The 15,945-nt window shown below is 41.5% G+C and overlaps 1 protein-coding gene across 10 annotated transcripts in view; it reads right to left on the bottom strand.

The window, feature by feature from the left end:
- Positions 1-15,945, bottom strand: part of LOC121961921 (adhesion G protein-coupled receptor L3-like) — a 273,036-nt gene that overhangs the window by 116,948 nt on the left and 140,143 nt on the right. For all 10 annotated transcript variants that reach the window (XM_088073194.1, XM_088073195.1, XM_088073201.1 and 7 more), the window contains exon 5: positions 10,196-10,305. In XM_088073194.1, the coding sequence (XP_087929320.1) occupies positions 10,196-10,305 (110 nt within the window). The remainder of the gene's footprint in view (positions 1-10,195; positions 10,306-15,945) is intronic.

Genomic DNA, 15,945 nt, shown 5'->3' with positions numbered 1-15,945 from the left:
AGCTGTATGGATTTTTATTTGAATAATTAACGCTTCCCAATTTCACACTAATGGTTGAGAGGTATCAGAATGGTATCATTAGTGGCTAATAGAGATTCATGGTGGAATGGCTGCAATATTTTTTGCAATATCCCCCCCCACTTTTTCCCCCCATTCCCTCTCTCTCAACGAAGGAGTTGCAGAGTGCAAACCCCTTAACTCTATCCCATCAGCTTTTTAATTAATGACACAAATTACGGGGCTTTGAATAGCATGTGCCTAAGGATGGGGGAGGACACGCAGGCTACCATCTCTCTTTCGCTGAATTCTTTCTTCATCTCTCTCAGTTTTTTCTTCCATCATTTCCCTCAGTTGGCGCTCATGAGTCTCCCACACCATCATTACAGGTTCCATTTCTCAACACCCCTCTTTTTCTTTCAACCACTTGTCTGCTCTCTTTGTGCTCCTTTCTCATACTTATTCACTCTCCTCCCTAGCGTCTCCTCTCTGTCTCCGTCGCTTTCTCTCTCCCTCCTACTGCGTAGCTGCTATGCTATCTTATAACCTTGACAATGCAGGATGTTGCGTGTGTGTGCGCTCGTTCTTCTGTCTGCGTACATGTGTGTGTTTGTCTCTCTTTGAGGGACAGGTGCAAGGACTTGGCGCTCATCCAAGCGGCTACCCACGTGGGACCGACCAACAGAGGGAGAAAAGACAAGTGCAGCCTAGGCAAAACAAAATTAAATACATTTTTGTGGAACATGGTGGCAACTGGAGCAGAAATAACCTAATTGCACCTCCTGAAATATGTCTTGATTTTCAAGGACCTTGGAATTATGGAACAGAACAGAGGGATGGGGGGAAAATTGTGGGGGAGAAGAGAGAAAAATAAGGGGGTGTTTAGTGTGGCGTATGGCTGGACATAGAGAACAAAGAAAGAGAGAAAACGACACAAAAATGGAAAAGAAGCTTTGATTAGTATAGTGATCATTAAAAGGAGAGACCCCCTGAAGAGACCAATCTCTAATTAGTGCTATATCCTCGACACTTGGCACCCCAACAGCTCTTTCAGATGTGTGTGCCTGAGTGTGTGTGTGTGGGTAGCTGTTGGAGGAAACACAGATAAAAGCTTTACTTGTGTTATATAAATGGAAGTGTTTATGAACATTTCCAGAAGCTTGTTCGGCATGCTGAAGCATTTATTCCAATATGTTGCAGTGCGTATATTTTTGTCTATCCCCGAAAAAAAGGCAAGGATGATCCTGTATGTATGTTATATTGAGCAAAAGAGCGGCCCCGCACAAAACAAGAGTCTGATAGATTACACCAGCTTATTCAGCTATTAGTGGGGGAAAACAGTTTCCACATGTCCAGATTCACCCCTTTCACACCACCATTTATCCACATTGGTAATCACAGCCTCCCTGTGCAATTATCGCGCCTCTCAACTGGGAAAATAATATCTTTTTTCCCCCACTGTTGGACCACTGTTAAATCAGCCACCGGAACTACCATTTTTTATTTTAAAATACCACCCTTATTATGAAAATGTAAACATCATGTAGTAGTAGACATACAGCTACATAGTTTGTTACTTATCAGTACATTTTGATTTACATTGCCTAGTTTTATCATATAATCTCAGTATTTTCAGCCTCAGTTTTTCACAATATAGGTAACAGTACAATGCCCATTTCCTGTTCATAAACTCTGTAATTGCAGCTGACAGTGCACTTAAATAAGTTTCTAAAACATTTAAGGCGATATACAAGTAATAAAGTAAAATAATCTTGGTTTATATTTGATCAGTGCTGACCAGTTTTACGGTTTGATCTGAGTTTGAGAGAGAGTGAGTGCAGGGCGGCTTTCTCTTGATCTGCTTCTATACTCTTTGTGTTAGTGATGATGGGATTACAGAACTGGGAAGTATAATCTGTGGTCGAAGCAACAGCCCAAGAGCCACCGAGGGAGATATGGCCACTGGTAATTTGGATGGAATGTTTACTGTAGTTCATTTACACATTCTGCCAACACTCTCATGATACAAAGCTGGTTAAAAATTGGCAAAGAATCCATTTAATCTTTTATTTTCCATGCTGTGATAGTAAACAAGAAGAGCTGGATATCTTTATAAATGTGTATACTTTAAAACTGCATTTGCATTAAACTGCTGCATCACCAGTCACTCATAGGTAGACAGTCAGTGGTGTGCTCCACATGAGAGCAAAAGCCTCAGACTTTGTAGCAACAACCCACCAAGCACACGATGTCCTACACCACTGCGGGAAACTGCACTGTTAATTTGAATTAGCGAGCAAGATAGCAAATCCGCTATTCAGGTGTGAGATACACTCATTGAACTACTTAGAAACTTGCAAAACTGAGAAGACTGCACAGTTTTGATGCTGGTGTGGTTCCTATTTTTCAATATCACTGCAGACAAAATAGTGTCTGTCATTGGCGCGCATGCCATGGTTGTATACTTTTTCTTTCTGTATCCCTGCAGCAAATGAGCCTGCTAGCGAAACTGTCAATCAAGCACAGACAGTGACACGCCTCTTTCAGAGGCTTGAGGGAAAAAGAGCATTTCTGATACAAATGCCAAGACCTTGTTTTCTTCCTTCTGATATATAAAAAAATACTGATAATACTGTTATTTGTGGGAGGTTAATGTTTATGTTTTCTTTGGCTAATGCATGATATTTATGTATTGTGCTGTTAGATTATGGTGGATTAACATGACAGCATGTTTGGTTTGTTGTTAGTTTATGTGTGGGTCATGTAAAGGACCAGAAACCAAAACAAACCATTCATTTATACATTCAACAGTGCTACACAATATTCAGGATAAATCCCTATGAAATGGGATGTTTCTGCAATGCACAGTTTAAAACCAATGTGTTGTGACAAGATCAATCTCTGCAAATTCAGGCCACGACAGCAGCGTGAATCTGGTGTGTGAAATATGTGACAGAAAGTCATAGTCATCAGAGCTTGCTGTGTGGGTTGGGGAGTGGTCAGCTGTCACTGAGTGATGTGATGGCATTACAGGCCCCCTTCACACATGGGAAGAAGTGGAGCTGGTCGCTCAGGTGGGGAGAAGAGAAGAGGAAAAAAAAGCTGTCTGAACAAGAAGGCTAATGCTCACTGGCATTTCAGCAGGGAGTAAGGAGGGTGTGGTTGTGTGATGTATCTGCTGTCACTGTTTCGACTCCCACACTAGACCTGATGAACGTGGATTGGAGAGCTCGAGGGCAAAAAGCCACTGAACTTCTGCACAATCTGCTTAGTAGATTTACTGATAACATCAAATTGAGTGATCTACTCTTGAAGAAGCTTAAAATTGCTGCAAGATTATCCAAGGTAAAGAGAACTGCCTGGGTGCTTGGAAGGTAGACTGCTGATGATGTTTGAATACCGAGTGCGAGCCACTATCAAAGCTGAGCTACATTTGAACAACTGCTTGAACCATAGACTGCATTAAAGAAGCTGTAGCCTGGTTGTTGATGGAGCCACTGTGATATTATTGCCATGTGAACTACCATTTTGAAGCCTCGAGTTTGGCATTTCAACCACTGCAATCTTGGATTTTTGAAAATCACAAGTGAGCATATTTGGATGAGGAAGCAGAGCCCTTGAGGAGTGAGGGGTGAATTTGACTGAGAACCTGAGGACAACATCGTGGTAGGAAAATGTGTGAGGTCACAGTGACCCCTGACCACCAATACTATTCAGTTCATCCTTGAATCCAAGTGGATGTTTGTAAAGAAATTTACTTACGGCGTTGACAAGAATAGGACAGACGTGAGGTCAGAATGACCTTAAACTTTGACCACTACATTCTGATCAGATCATCCTTGAGAACAAGTGGACATTTGTGCCAGATTTAAGAAAATTCCACCAAGGCTTCCTTGAGATGTCAGGCTCACGAGAATGGGACGGACAGACAAACAACCCAAAAAAACAATGCCTCCAGCCATGGCTGTTGCAAACATAGAGGCATAATAACTTAAGTAGTAGAGCTATTTTCACCTAGACTTTTATAAAATGGACTTTTTGCAACCAGTCGAGCCACCCCCTTACTGGCCATTAGTAAAAGTGTAGGTTTAAGGCAAGTCCACATTAGCTTTACTTTTCAGATCCAGAGATAACACCTTGTCCTATGATCTTTTATTAATCATCCGAAATCATTACATTTGTAGATACACTAAAACAATGAGTACCTCTGACAACACGCATAACCAATTGCAGCCATGACGTCCCATCCTGGTCACACAGGTGGTGTTTACCTTGGGTGTGACCACTGCATAATGGGCCCTTTAATCACACCACAATCTGCCCAAGCTGCGTTCTAAGTGATAGCCATGTGTAGAGCATCAATTTCATGCTTTCACCTGCCAACACAGAAGGACAGAGATTGGTAGCAGGTGCTGAGTAAAACATGCCAAAACAATCTACTCCATTATTCAGTGAGCGCCCCCCCTTGAACTTGTTAGGTGCGTTATTATTAGCAAAATGAATTAAAAAACAATTAGGTAAGTTGGAAATGAAAGAACTCTGCAAATTACATGGCAAGTTTCTATGAGCTCAGGATTACACCGCTCTGTTCAAGTCAGAGAATTGATTGCATGATTATATGTCCTGGCTTAGCATCCAAAGTGTGAGCAATATCTGACAGGGCTGAGCTGGATCCCACTGTGCAAGACAGGATTTTACATTGTCCTTATTAGCTACAAACAGTGGGGGGAACTAGTGGCTTATGTATAGCAACAGACTGCCAGCAGCTTTTCTTCCTTTGTTCTCCCACTCTCTTCTTGTCTGTGCCTTTCTGTCTCTCACTTTCCCCTACACCTCATCTGCCATACACACTGAAGTGTCAATTTTTGAAAAGTGAACTGAACAAAAGCTTTTCCCTGAAAGGACGTGTAATTATCCCCTACCTAATTTTTTGGGGGGACGAGGGGGTTTGACCACTTGCCTGGACTAAATAAGTCATTTTGCCATGGAAACTGCACAGAAAGGTGCATCTAATTACAAGAGGGAGACAGTTGATGCTGGGGAGAAGGACAAGAAAGGTAAGCTGTCAACAAAAGAAAGACTCTTTTGACGCCAAAACATGGCGAAGAATGCTCTTTCTTGTGTCTGAGAATCTCAGGGGCCACCGACGGGATGTAAGTGCTTCATTACAGCCGAGGAGGAACACTGGGTAGGTAGGAAGGAGACACAGTTGTGTTGACCTCCTGTGAGCCCGACCTTTGGGACAAGCTGTTAAAGTGAAAGTTACACGGCAAGGAAGACGGGGAGGGCGGGGGAGAACGGTTTTAATAAGGCACTAAGAGAATAGACGCACATCTCTCCGCTGAACCGTGGAGAGTCAAGGTGAGAGGGCGGGGCAGAGACAGATGTTAGCCATTGGAGCCGAGTCATGTTTATGAGTCATCATAAAGGGTCAGCACATCACTTCTGCCTGAGGGTAGCCTTACTAATCTGTAAAGTGCATGGGGGAGCATGCACAAACTGCACTAAGAAAAAAGAGGCCTTTGGTTACATGAAAAATGAGTATGCCTTTATATTCCAATGACTCCATTGTGACTAAAAGGCATATTATATTCAGTTTTATCTATTAAGAACCTCTTTTTTTTAAATCTTGTTTAATGTACGAATACATTTTTTTTATTGTTTCACCTTTCTACCAGTGCCATTTACCCCCCTTATTGTTCAATGTGATGCCATTTCCTAACACAGCTCATATCAAATAATTATTCAGCTCAAATGAAAATATGATGGATTGCCTCGTGCACTGACACTGTCACACAGCACCGGCAAACACTGCCGCTCTTTGTCGTAATTGTTGTAACATTTTTTTTTTCCATTACAACTGATGGAGCGCATCAAATCGCAAATTAATAAAATCAATATTGTATCTGAGGCATGTGTCCATCGATTTAGCACACTCGTCTGCCATTATTACGGTGGATCTGATTGTACAATCCCGCCGGCTTATGAAGATATGGAGAAAAAAAAGCGGCAATTCATCCCAAAAGAAAAGGCACCCCCCAAGCAGTGTACAGATAATAGCTGTCAGTAAAGGGGGTAAAGAAGAGAAGAGGGGCAGTTGAGGGGCAAATTGAAGGGATATACGGGTGGGGGAGGGGTACTTAGAGACTTGGAAGAAAAAGAGTGTTAGAAATGAGCAGGAGAGCTTGGCAGTGGAATACAGAGTCAAGACCCCACCACTGAAGGAGAGTTGGAGTCATGGGTGGCTGCTTCTCTTATTAGACACTCAAATCCGTCAGTCTGTCTGAGGAACTCGGCAAAGGGACTTGTGTTAAAGGCCAATCCACAACTGAGCTGCCATGTCTCAAACTATAGCCCTTTGCCAATATAAATACTGAATTATATAGCCTTCTTTCAGCTTGAGATACCCATTGATCTAGAGGGTCATGATTGGCTATGCAAGACAGGTAGTACAAATCACACCAAGACACAAAAACAAAAAGAACGGACTCTAAATGTGGCTCATTCCAGCCAAAATGATCTAATTGCTTTATTTGTGAGGAAAGGAGAAAGTGAGTCCACTGGGCTGTCACAGATGAATTGCATTCACAAGCTGTAATAAAATTGTGTCTCAAAATCTGTCTCCAGTGACCGTTCGTGATTACACTTTGCTTCCCCGCTCAATATATAAATAAACGCCTACATGACTTCTACAATGTTTATGCAATGCCAGCAGAATTTCTTATCCTATGATGGTTCTGGGCACAATCCATAGTTACACACAAGGTGCCCCTGTTTCCCTCCCTGGTGCGCCCATTATAGGCGGCCCCGATGTTACAGGAACAAAGCTGCCAGAAGCAGTTCTCCAACAACCCGGGCACACTGTTCCACGATTCGATTTGGCTGTTGTTGAGGAAGTTGAGTATGCTTTTAAAAAGAAAGTGAAACTGAATGGAAATGCCATGTGTCCCATGGGTCCCATAGAATTTGAATTGAAGAAGACGGCTAACTGTGTCACAGGGATCAGGAAGACGTGGCAATACCAAGCCTTGGCATTGGATGGTGTCATAATGTGTGGCTATGTATGTCTGTCCTTGTATTTTCTCAACAACTGTTCATCTGATCGATTTCACACTTGGCAGGTGATATACTGATGACCCAATGAGGTGCGTAGTGACTGCAAGCTCTTTAGATCTACCGGACATATTTATTTGTAGTGCGTTACTACAAGTCAGAAGTACACACTGTGTAGTGTATTCAGAGAGGACTCCTTTTAACCGCCACTGTCTGAAAGCATGTTAGGTACTCCTTGCCCTCCACTGCTAGCTGCAGTACATTAGAGTTGGGCAATATGGCAGTAAGTACCACGCAAAGGTATAAATGTGTCCATCAGTAGATATTTCAGAATACCGTCTCATCGGCAGAAGCTATTCAGGGATGTGACCTCGCAAATCAAGCTGCCTCTGAAGATAATGTGATTTGGTTTGGTTTTCCTGTTATGAGCCTTTAAATATTAACTCAAGTATTGTCTCATGTGAGGCATCTGTTGTCTTTGTTTTTATAAGAAAGTTTCAAAAAAGTTATCAAATACCATGAAGTGCGGTATGGTCATTTTAAACTGTTTCTTAATTAAATTAAAAGTACAGTATTGTGACATAAACCATTATGGTGATGTAAAAATCTACCGTGATAATATTTAGCCCTGCAGTACTTTCAAAACAGATGAAGAAAAAAAGACATAGAGACCGGAAATGTTACATTGTAGCAATGACTATCTGGATGAACGCTTTTGTTCCAGTCTGGTCCGTAAATAGCTAGTTAAAAAATGACATGCATACTAACAAGGAAGTGCAATGTAGATTGTAAAATTGTTCGGATAAAAGCTTGTCGAGAAAGCTGCAAGCAGCAATATCAAAAGGCCAAGCAATTCGCCTCTTTCTGAACAGGCACATTTCAAACGGGCACTGCCTCAGAAAGTGACATCAATAGCTTTAAGTAAAAATGATGGAATCAGGGTGGGATGGGACTGGAAATGACATAGTCCATGTATCTGTGTGGGACTGGGTAAATTATTTAGGATTGGACAAAGGAGGATAAAAATGAGTCACCCCTGTATCACACTCTAGTGGTGAAAGGTAGGTGGTCATAGACATCCACTCACTGGGACTGTGTGGGTCTCATGGATCCTACTGGATTCCCATGGGACTGACAATGATATAAGCCATGCAAACAAGATACCCTCTAGTGGGCAATAACCACCATATGACTATGACCCAAGAGAGTAAGCCTGCCCTTCAGGGGCATAAAGAGACAAAGAACACGCACATATTCCCTCACTTCTATCCTCATAAAGCTTGATGAAAAAAAAGGAAAAAGAATTGCACACTGCCACTTCCAATCATTGGACAGTGTCCATCTACAACAGGCCAACCTTTTAGGAAAAAACAATGAACAGTGGCATCAGTAATTCTGATTTTGCTAGGTTGACAATCCGAGGTAATAGAAATAAAAGTCCATATTTCTTTCTACAGGAAATATTTTTCAAAGTGGTAACGCAATGGCATACTAGGTTACCAGTCAGAGCAGATGGATATGTATGTTGTCAAGTGCTTAATGGAACAATTTTGGGATAGAAGTCTATATTTGGCACTCAAAGCAAAAGCACACAGTGTTAGAAAAGTTACAGAAACTGAAAACGAGAGGCTTGATTACATTTATGTTAGTGACCAATGCGGTCAATTTAGTTGGGTCACTGTTCGCGGACACCTCGGAGAGACACTGACATGGGTGGCTGAGATAGAAAAATGTGCATATTGAAAAGAGTCAGGAATAAAAGAGCCATCTGCCAGCTCTGGATCACAGGTAGAAATGGTTTTCACTTCACAACATGAAAGCTCCTGTCAGACAGACTACTGAGGGAGCCATGTAAGGACATCAAATGTTAAAGAGATGGTTTTGATTTGAATTTGAAATTTTAGAGTTCGCTTGAACCCTGCAGCTATCCCAACAGATAAATGCTGGTGACCAAATTTTTCCAGTTTTGTATCATTTCAGAGCACGCCAAACAATATGTCAGGATTTTGGCAGACATAATTACTGTTAACTCTGGTCTTCCACTTCAAAGGTCATAACAACACAATACCTAAGGTCATATGGCAATGTCCATGTCGTTTCCTCTGGCCTCACCTGGACTTCCTCTCTGTGTGTTCATCCTGTCACCCCATGCTGATCCTTCCCTTCTCCGCCCAAATGTTTCCACTCAAGTTATGTGCGGCTCGACAGTATTTTTCACCTGCTGCACTAATTAAATCCTCTTTTTTATTTACTCCCTTCGGAGATGCCTCACTAGTCTGAACATTAACTGGCGTCCACTGAGCTGAACTGAACCGAAAACAAGTATGTTTCATTTTGATGAAAGTCAAATGGCCTTTCTTGCTGCTATGCTAACAGAGACATGACATGATCAGACATGATTCCTCAAAGATATTAAAGCGCTGTGAACTGGGGGAGCTGATGGGAAAGGCACTGACAAGCACCATCTAAAAATGAAATGTAGCGAACACTTCCTCTGACTGAATACATTAACAGATACGCTGTTTTTTTTTCTTTTTTAGCATGTCGTTGACAACATAATTCCCACACAGCAGCAATATCCTTGGTAACAAATCTCCATCAGTCTCAAATTATTTGCCTGTTGTGTCACTTTAATACTATAACCTACAGTATATACCTGTGATCCGCTTATTTTACCCATCAATAAATCACACATCCAATATCTCCCAGAGATATTACTTGAAAAAAAATGACTGCAAACTGCCACACTGTTGACATAATTGATGCCATGCGGGGATGAAGAAAATGAAGAAAGCGTTAATCTCCTGTCAGTTACAACAAAGACATCGCATCAACATTCCTCCACGCGGATATACTGTATCATTTCGCACATGTAAACAACACTGTCAATAATATTTCCTGTACTCATACAGGGTGTTATGCTTTCTGGATCACAGGAATCATCACTTGTCTTCGCATCCACTGCTGCGCCTTAATCTGTTCCACTGAACTGGATGACACATTCGAGATATTTTTGAACATTTGGAACATTGCAAGCATGCATGTTGATTATTGGGTTGTTGATGACTCACTGCTGTTAAGAGGAAATGAGAATGGGTAAGAGCATTAGGAGGTGCTAGAAAGAATGAGAGAAAGGAATACATACTGTAAGGTACGCATTCGTATTGGACCTCCAGATATTTGTAGGTTCCCGGGCAAGGGTCAGGAAATACATCTGGTCCAGCCACGACAGCACACTGGGTCCGGTTATTACATCTGCAAACAGAGACAAAGAGCAACAATAGCAACATTAGACAATCTTGTCTTTCTGAATGGCCACAATGTACAGACACATTAGTCAGATGTTTAGTGTGTGGTTAATGAAGTTGAAAGCATTTAATTCTGTAGAAGAGATTATGAAGATTATGAAGCTCCACTGTTAATGGAAATGAGTCATACAATGTTTTCCCTTAACTACAAAGGAATTGAAAGGGGTTTAGTATTTGAACACTTTAAAGGGGTACTCCACCATTTTAAAACATCAATTTAATTTTCCTAGGAAGAACTACTACTCTTCGATGTCATAGTGATTGCAATCGGCCTTAGGTCTACACATGTACAACAGAGTTTAAGAGATTGGCTGTTTTTGAAACCACAGACCTTCATACTGGTCAGTATACAGCTTTGGCCAATGTGACTGTGATTTAAGAACCAGGATGTGGGCTCGCGGTGGCGATAATAGCATTGTTTGCATGCTTACAAAGCATTTATACTGAAGATTGGGATTCAATATTATGGGTTGAGATAGAAGATTGCATTAAAGTTGGTTTCAGTGTTTTATGGTATATCTTGTATCTTTGGACATCTGTATTTTTGTTGTACATCCGTTTTAATTCTTTTGTCTTTTAAATAAGAGTAAATGTATTTTGTGTATAACTTGTTTTGACTGTGATGCTTCATATGTATTGTTTTTATGAAGACACATTGCTAAGTAATGAACTATATACAGTAAAAGGAAACAGTAAGAAACCATTGTAATTGAGGCAAGATTATTGAAAGCATAATGTATTGAAGTAGAGTTGTGTAAAATGTTTAACGTCAGGGTTGGTCACACTTCTTTTTAGGTTCAGGAGACACTGTCATAGATAAATTCATCTTTCTGTTGAGGGGTAGAATCAGAAGCCATGGACCAGAAACCAGGCTTAAAACCATGTACAGGTTACATTGTTATTACTGCATGATGGATGGCAGTGTTAGTGGTGGAGAAGAGGGGGGGGTGACACAATCAACTGAGTGCGAAATCAGCTCCAACATGAAATGCAGGTCTTCATTAAAAAACACAATTATGTTGCCGGTGGTGTTCTCATGTGCCATTTTGTTTTTGGCAGTCATCAATCAAAGCCCCACTTCATATGCACAGAGAGCCTCTCGCCACACATAATAGCAACACTTATCTCACAACATTAACTCTTAAGCGTTCTGACAAGTATTGATCTGTCCGTGCTCTGCATCTGCTTGCAAAATGAAAAACAGGATATGAAGGTCGGTCCAGTCTCTATTTGAGCACCCGTTTTGTGTGTGATCTTTATCAGGCCTGCTGTTGCCAGCTACAGTACATACAGCATCGCCGTCAATCAAATCTATCCTCATTTACGGGCTACCATTATCCTGCAATATATAAAAGGTATTTATTCCCCAGCATGGCCATTCACAGTGTAAGTCTTGTGAAGGTCAAGGCGGGGTCTGACACAATGATTCATACGCCACAATTAAAGGATTCTCTACACCTTAATTAACATTGATTGGCTGCCGACTAATCAATCGAACCAGTGAGGGACAAGCAAAAAGGAGCCCATCTCGTTTCAAGCCAGCCCAGTAATGAGATATGGTCTGCCGAGTCTCTCCCATGCGAGCTTTATGGGTTCATGACCCTCCAACCGCCCCCCTCCATCACCCTCTGCCACTCACTGCATTCAGCTGTCTGCTGCCTGTCCCTGGCTACGAAGAGTTAATTCCCAGGCAGTAAATGCCAGTCAAATAAATAAGGGGTCAGGTCTATGAAACTGAGAAACAATTATCAAGGCAGCCCTCTCATCTCTTTCCTCCTCACTACCATTTCTGGTTTATTCTATTTAGAACTTGGAGGATTTGTAATCAGCAGGTGAGAACACAAGTTAAGATTAAGTGTCACATGGAATTAGAAGTGAGACAGACAGAAGAGATGTAACCAGCTGGAGGTCGGAGCAGAGACATAAATGCTTGCATGAATGGAGTTGTTGGCTTGTTTTGGGGATAGACAACTGGATTCAGTAATGCTGCCCTGGAAGTTAAGCTCGGACCAAATCTGGATTTTTAATCATAGTTTGTAATAACTTCCTCTTGAGGGATTAAACATCATAATGTGTATTTAACGTGGATTGCAAACTTAATCCCGGCCTTAACATCTATCTTGACCCATATTTTAAAATCCCTTCTATCACTGCTGTGCATTTTTACCTCTGCACACAGCCACAAATACCTCCCAAACAGTGTCCTGAAGGCACCCGCATCTTGCGGTGGTATAAAATAAGGTGGAGAAATAATTACAATTAGACATATCAAGAGCAAATCAATGGCGGAGTAGGAGGGGGGATCAATAGCAGGGGAAGCTGCCCACGCCACGTGCCACGACGACTTCACAATTACCAATTAGGGGGATAATCAGGATTTCATCAGACATTTGGCTCTGATGGAGCCCTTTGAACTGTAATAGGGGAGAGGGAAATGGATCCACTTTGAGTGATGTATTCAAATATGTATGGGAATATGTGTAAATTATGCACTATAGGAGGAAGAGCCCAGCAGGTGGTTAGAAGCCACGCAGGCTAAATGGCTCTAATTGGCGCCTGGCTGGAAGCTCGCGTTCCACTGAAAAAACGATAAACAATAGAATGAATCTTTAACACACATATAGCTGTGATAGAAAAATTCTATGTGTTGTCATCAAACAGTAAAGGAAGATGCTAAGATGCTGAAAGATGACACAAAACTCCATTTTGCAATTTGGCCACCAACTGCTGTTTTTTTTTTTATACGCTTTCCCAATTTTCCTCCCTTATAGTTTTTTCTCCTCCGTCGTCTGCTGTTTGTTATAACTGGCAGATTAGAGCTCAGACTGCCAGCTGACGAGGGGAGATGTGGCACAAAGCACAAGAGCCCTATGTAAGCACAAACTGTGATGACTATAATCGCTGGCTGATCCTGCTGCTGCCTCTGATGTTAGTGGGTTGAGTCCCCCCAGTCTACTGACCACTGACAAAGGACACACAAAAAAATAAATAAATAGGTGAATAATTTAATCAATGGAAAGAAAGAGAAAACAGAAAGTAGTCAGGGACGATGCAGCTGCTGTCAAAGCTAGACAGATTTGTCCACGTTGGAGAGTAATAAAAGAAGAATTGGTGTGCAACACCGTTCCCTTTCAAGTGATTTATATCAGGAGGAAATACTGAGAAAGTGAAAGGAGAGAAAGATTTGCCAGATTTTTAAAGTTCAAGAAGAGGAAAAAAATGCAATGCTGAATCTGCTTCCAACACGCCAAATTGCTTTGAGTGATTTTCCATAGAATTCATATCAAAGAAGTTTGCCTGGAGTAAGTCAAATACGAGCGGAGACGGTTCACCTGGCATTCTGCATTGAGGGGACGCCTCTCTGTGGAGTTCTCTCTCGGTTTGTATATGTTTGATGAAAGAGTCGCTGTCAGGGAGCACAAACTCTCAATTTGCTTTTAGTTAAAAAGAGCAAACAGCCAAAGTGCCCCACCTGCGAGAAATTCGCACACACACACACACACCCAAACACACATGAATTCTTGCGTTAAAGGGAGAAAAAGGAACAAAGTGTGTGTTGGTATTGTTTGCCTTATGTGTACCCTGCAGTGTGTGTCTGTGTGTCAGCCTATGTACACACTTGTGCGAGTTTGTATTTGTAAGAAAAAAAGGGAGGAGGGGGAGTGACGGACGGGTCAATATCCCCGTCCCTCTGCTGGGACCCATTACGCTTTAGTGATGGTCTTCGCCACCCACGGTCGACTTCATTCATTATCTTTCCCAGCTGCACGTCGCCGCATCCATCTTTTCTCATTCAGCCTGTCTCCTGGCGCAGCACAACAACAAAAAAAATAACCTTTAAAACTCCCATGAAAACCTCAAGAAAATGTTACAAGGAGAAGGGGAGCAATGGCCGTGAGCACTGTGCGTTTAGCTCTGGAGTAAAAACCAGGAAGTGTTTAAAGGTAGCTGTTGAGTGTAGTTTAGTGTGACTCTTTCAGAAAGACGAATTATCAGCCCCTGTGGAAGCCTGGTGTTACAAGGAGAAGCCTGCTAAGGAGCATACATAACAAGTTTTGTGTTATTGAGCTGCTATTAAATAATGTATATGTTATATGTTCTAATTGTTTGGAGTTACTTCGATGATACCCTAAGCTGGGGATTATCAAACAAACAGTAACAACGTGCCAATGCTCTCCAAGTGCTGCTTCTGCTTGGCACGGGTGGGTGTTTGTGATTCAAATTCAATGAAAAGATTTTATTAACTCATCTGGTTAAGTGCTTTGGGACACTACTGTACTTAACAAAGGGGCGTTTCTAGTGAGAGAATTATTGCTAACAAAGATGCATGTGTTGTTGTAAGTCACTACAGCTGGAAAAGGGCAAAGCTACCCATATTAGTGTGCTATAACTGTTGCATCAAATGCACAATGCCCAGTCCCACCAGTACGTACTACAGAAAAATTTCATTTCCCCTTCCCCATGAAATGGTCCTAGCAAGTTGTCATTTTAGTGACTATTCAGCACAAAAATATGAATGACAGCACAAACACATTAGCAGACTTGGTACTATAATATGTGTAACTGATAATCATTGTGCCTATCCAATGAGAGTTTCAGGACTATACTTGTTTACCAAATAGCCTTTGTTACAAAATGTCAATTTGAAAGATCTAGCCTAATTTTAAAGATTATATATAATGCTGTAACTTCTACAAACAGCAAAAAGCTGAAAAGATTGAGACTGCTGATGGCTGGTGGCTTCAGCAGTAACTTATCTCTATGGTAGCATGTGATTGTATCATCACAACAGTCACATGAATATATCAATCATCTATGCAATCACCAGCAAACTGTTGGCAATGCACATTTCTGCAAACCACAGATATGCAGAATTATAGACTATGTGATGAATATTTTGAAACTGCATTTTAACAATGCTGTCATTAACGCAGTTATGTTTAGGCACAAAAACCACTTGGTTATGGTGTGAAAAAGATCATGTTTTGGCCTAAAATACCCAACTTTGGTGCCACAATCATGACTGGAAATGCCTAACAACCAGTTTTGCTGTTTGTTGGTCTTGAACAGTGGTCTGTAACTTGGCAGTTGTCTAGCCTCTGTGTCACGCCATCCCCTCCAACTCTCGATAACAAAATCTGCTCCAACACCCAGCCAACCTTTGTATGTGGGTAGTAATGGGCTGAAAATTTGCATTTTATGGTATTGTCTATAGGTTCCATAATGACCCCATGCCTATTGCCCACACTGGTGGGTTTACCCAAGTTGCCCCCATATGGGTTAAGCTAGAGCTACCTGGGTACCAAGTTGGTAGGGGCCCAAAATGGGCATGTTATCTGGGGCCAACTTGGGTAAAACAAAAGGGCAATGGGCATGCGCAATTAAGGAAGCTAAGGACAATCTCACATGGGGCCCAATTTTCAGCCAATCAGCCAATGAGCCCCACATTCAAATACTGTCTGGGAATGTAATTCGAAATACATCACTTCAGAAATGTTGATAGGATATGTATAAAATGTAACATATTTGTAATTTGCAAATATGTACAATGCCAACATTTTCTCTGACAATCATTCCAAAATAAATC

Source organism: Plectropomus leopardus, chromosome 23 (genome assembly GCF_026936395.1).
Source record: "Plectropomus leopardus strain MGB_pleo_1.0 chromosome 23, ASM2693639v1, whole genome shotgun sequence".
NCBI lineage: Eukaryota > Metazoa > Chordata > Actinopteri > Perciformes > Serranidae > Plectropomus > Plectropomus leopardus.
This window is presented reverse-complemented; position numbering and strand designations above follow the sequence as displayed.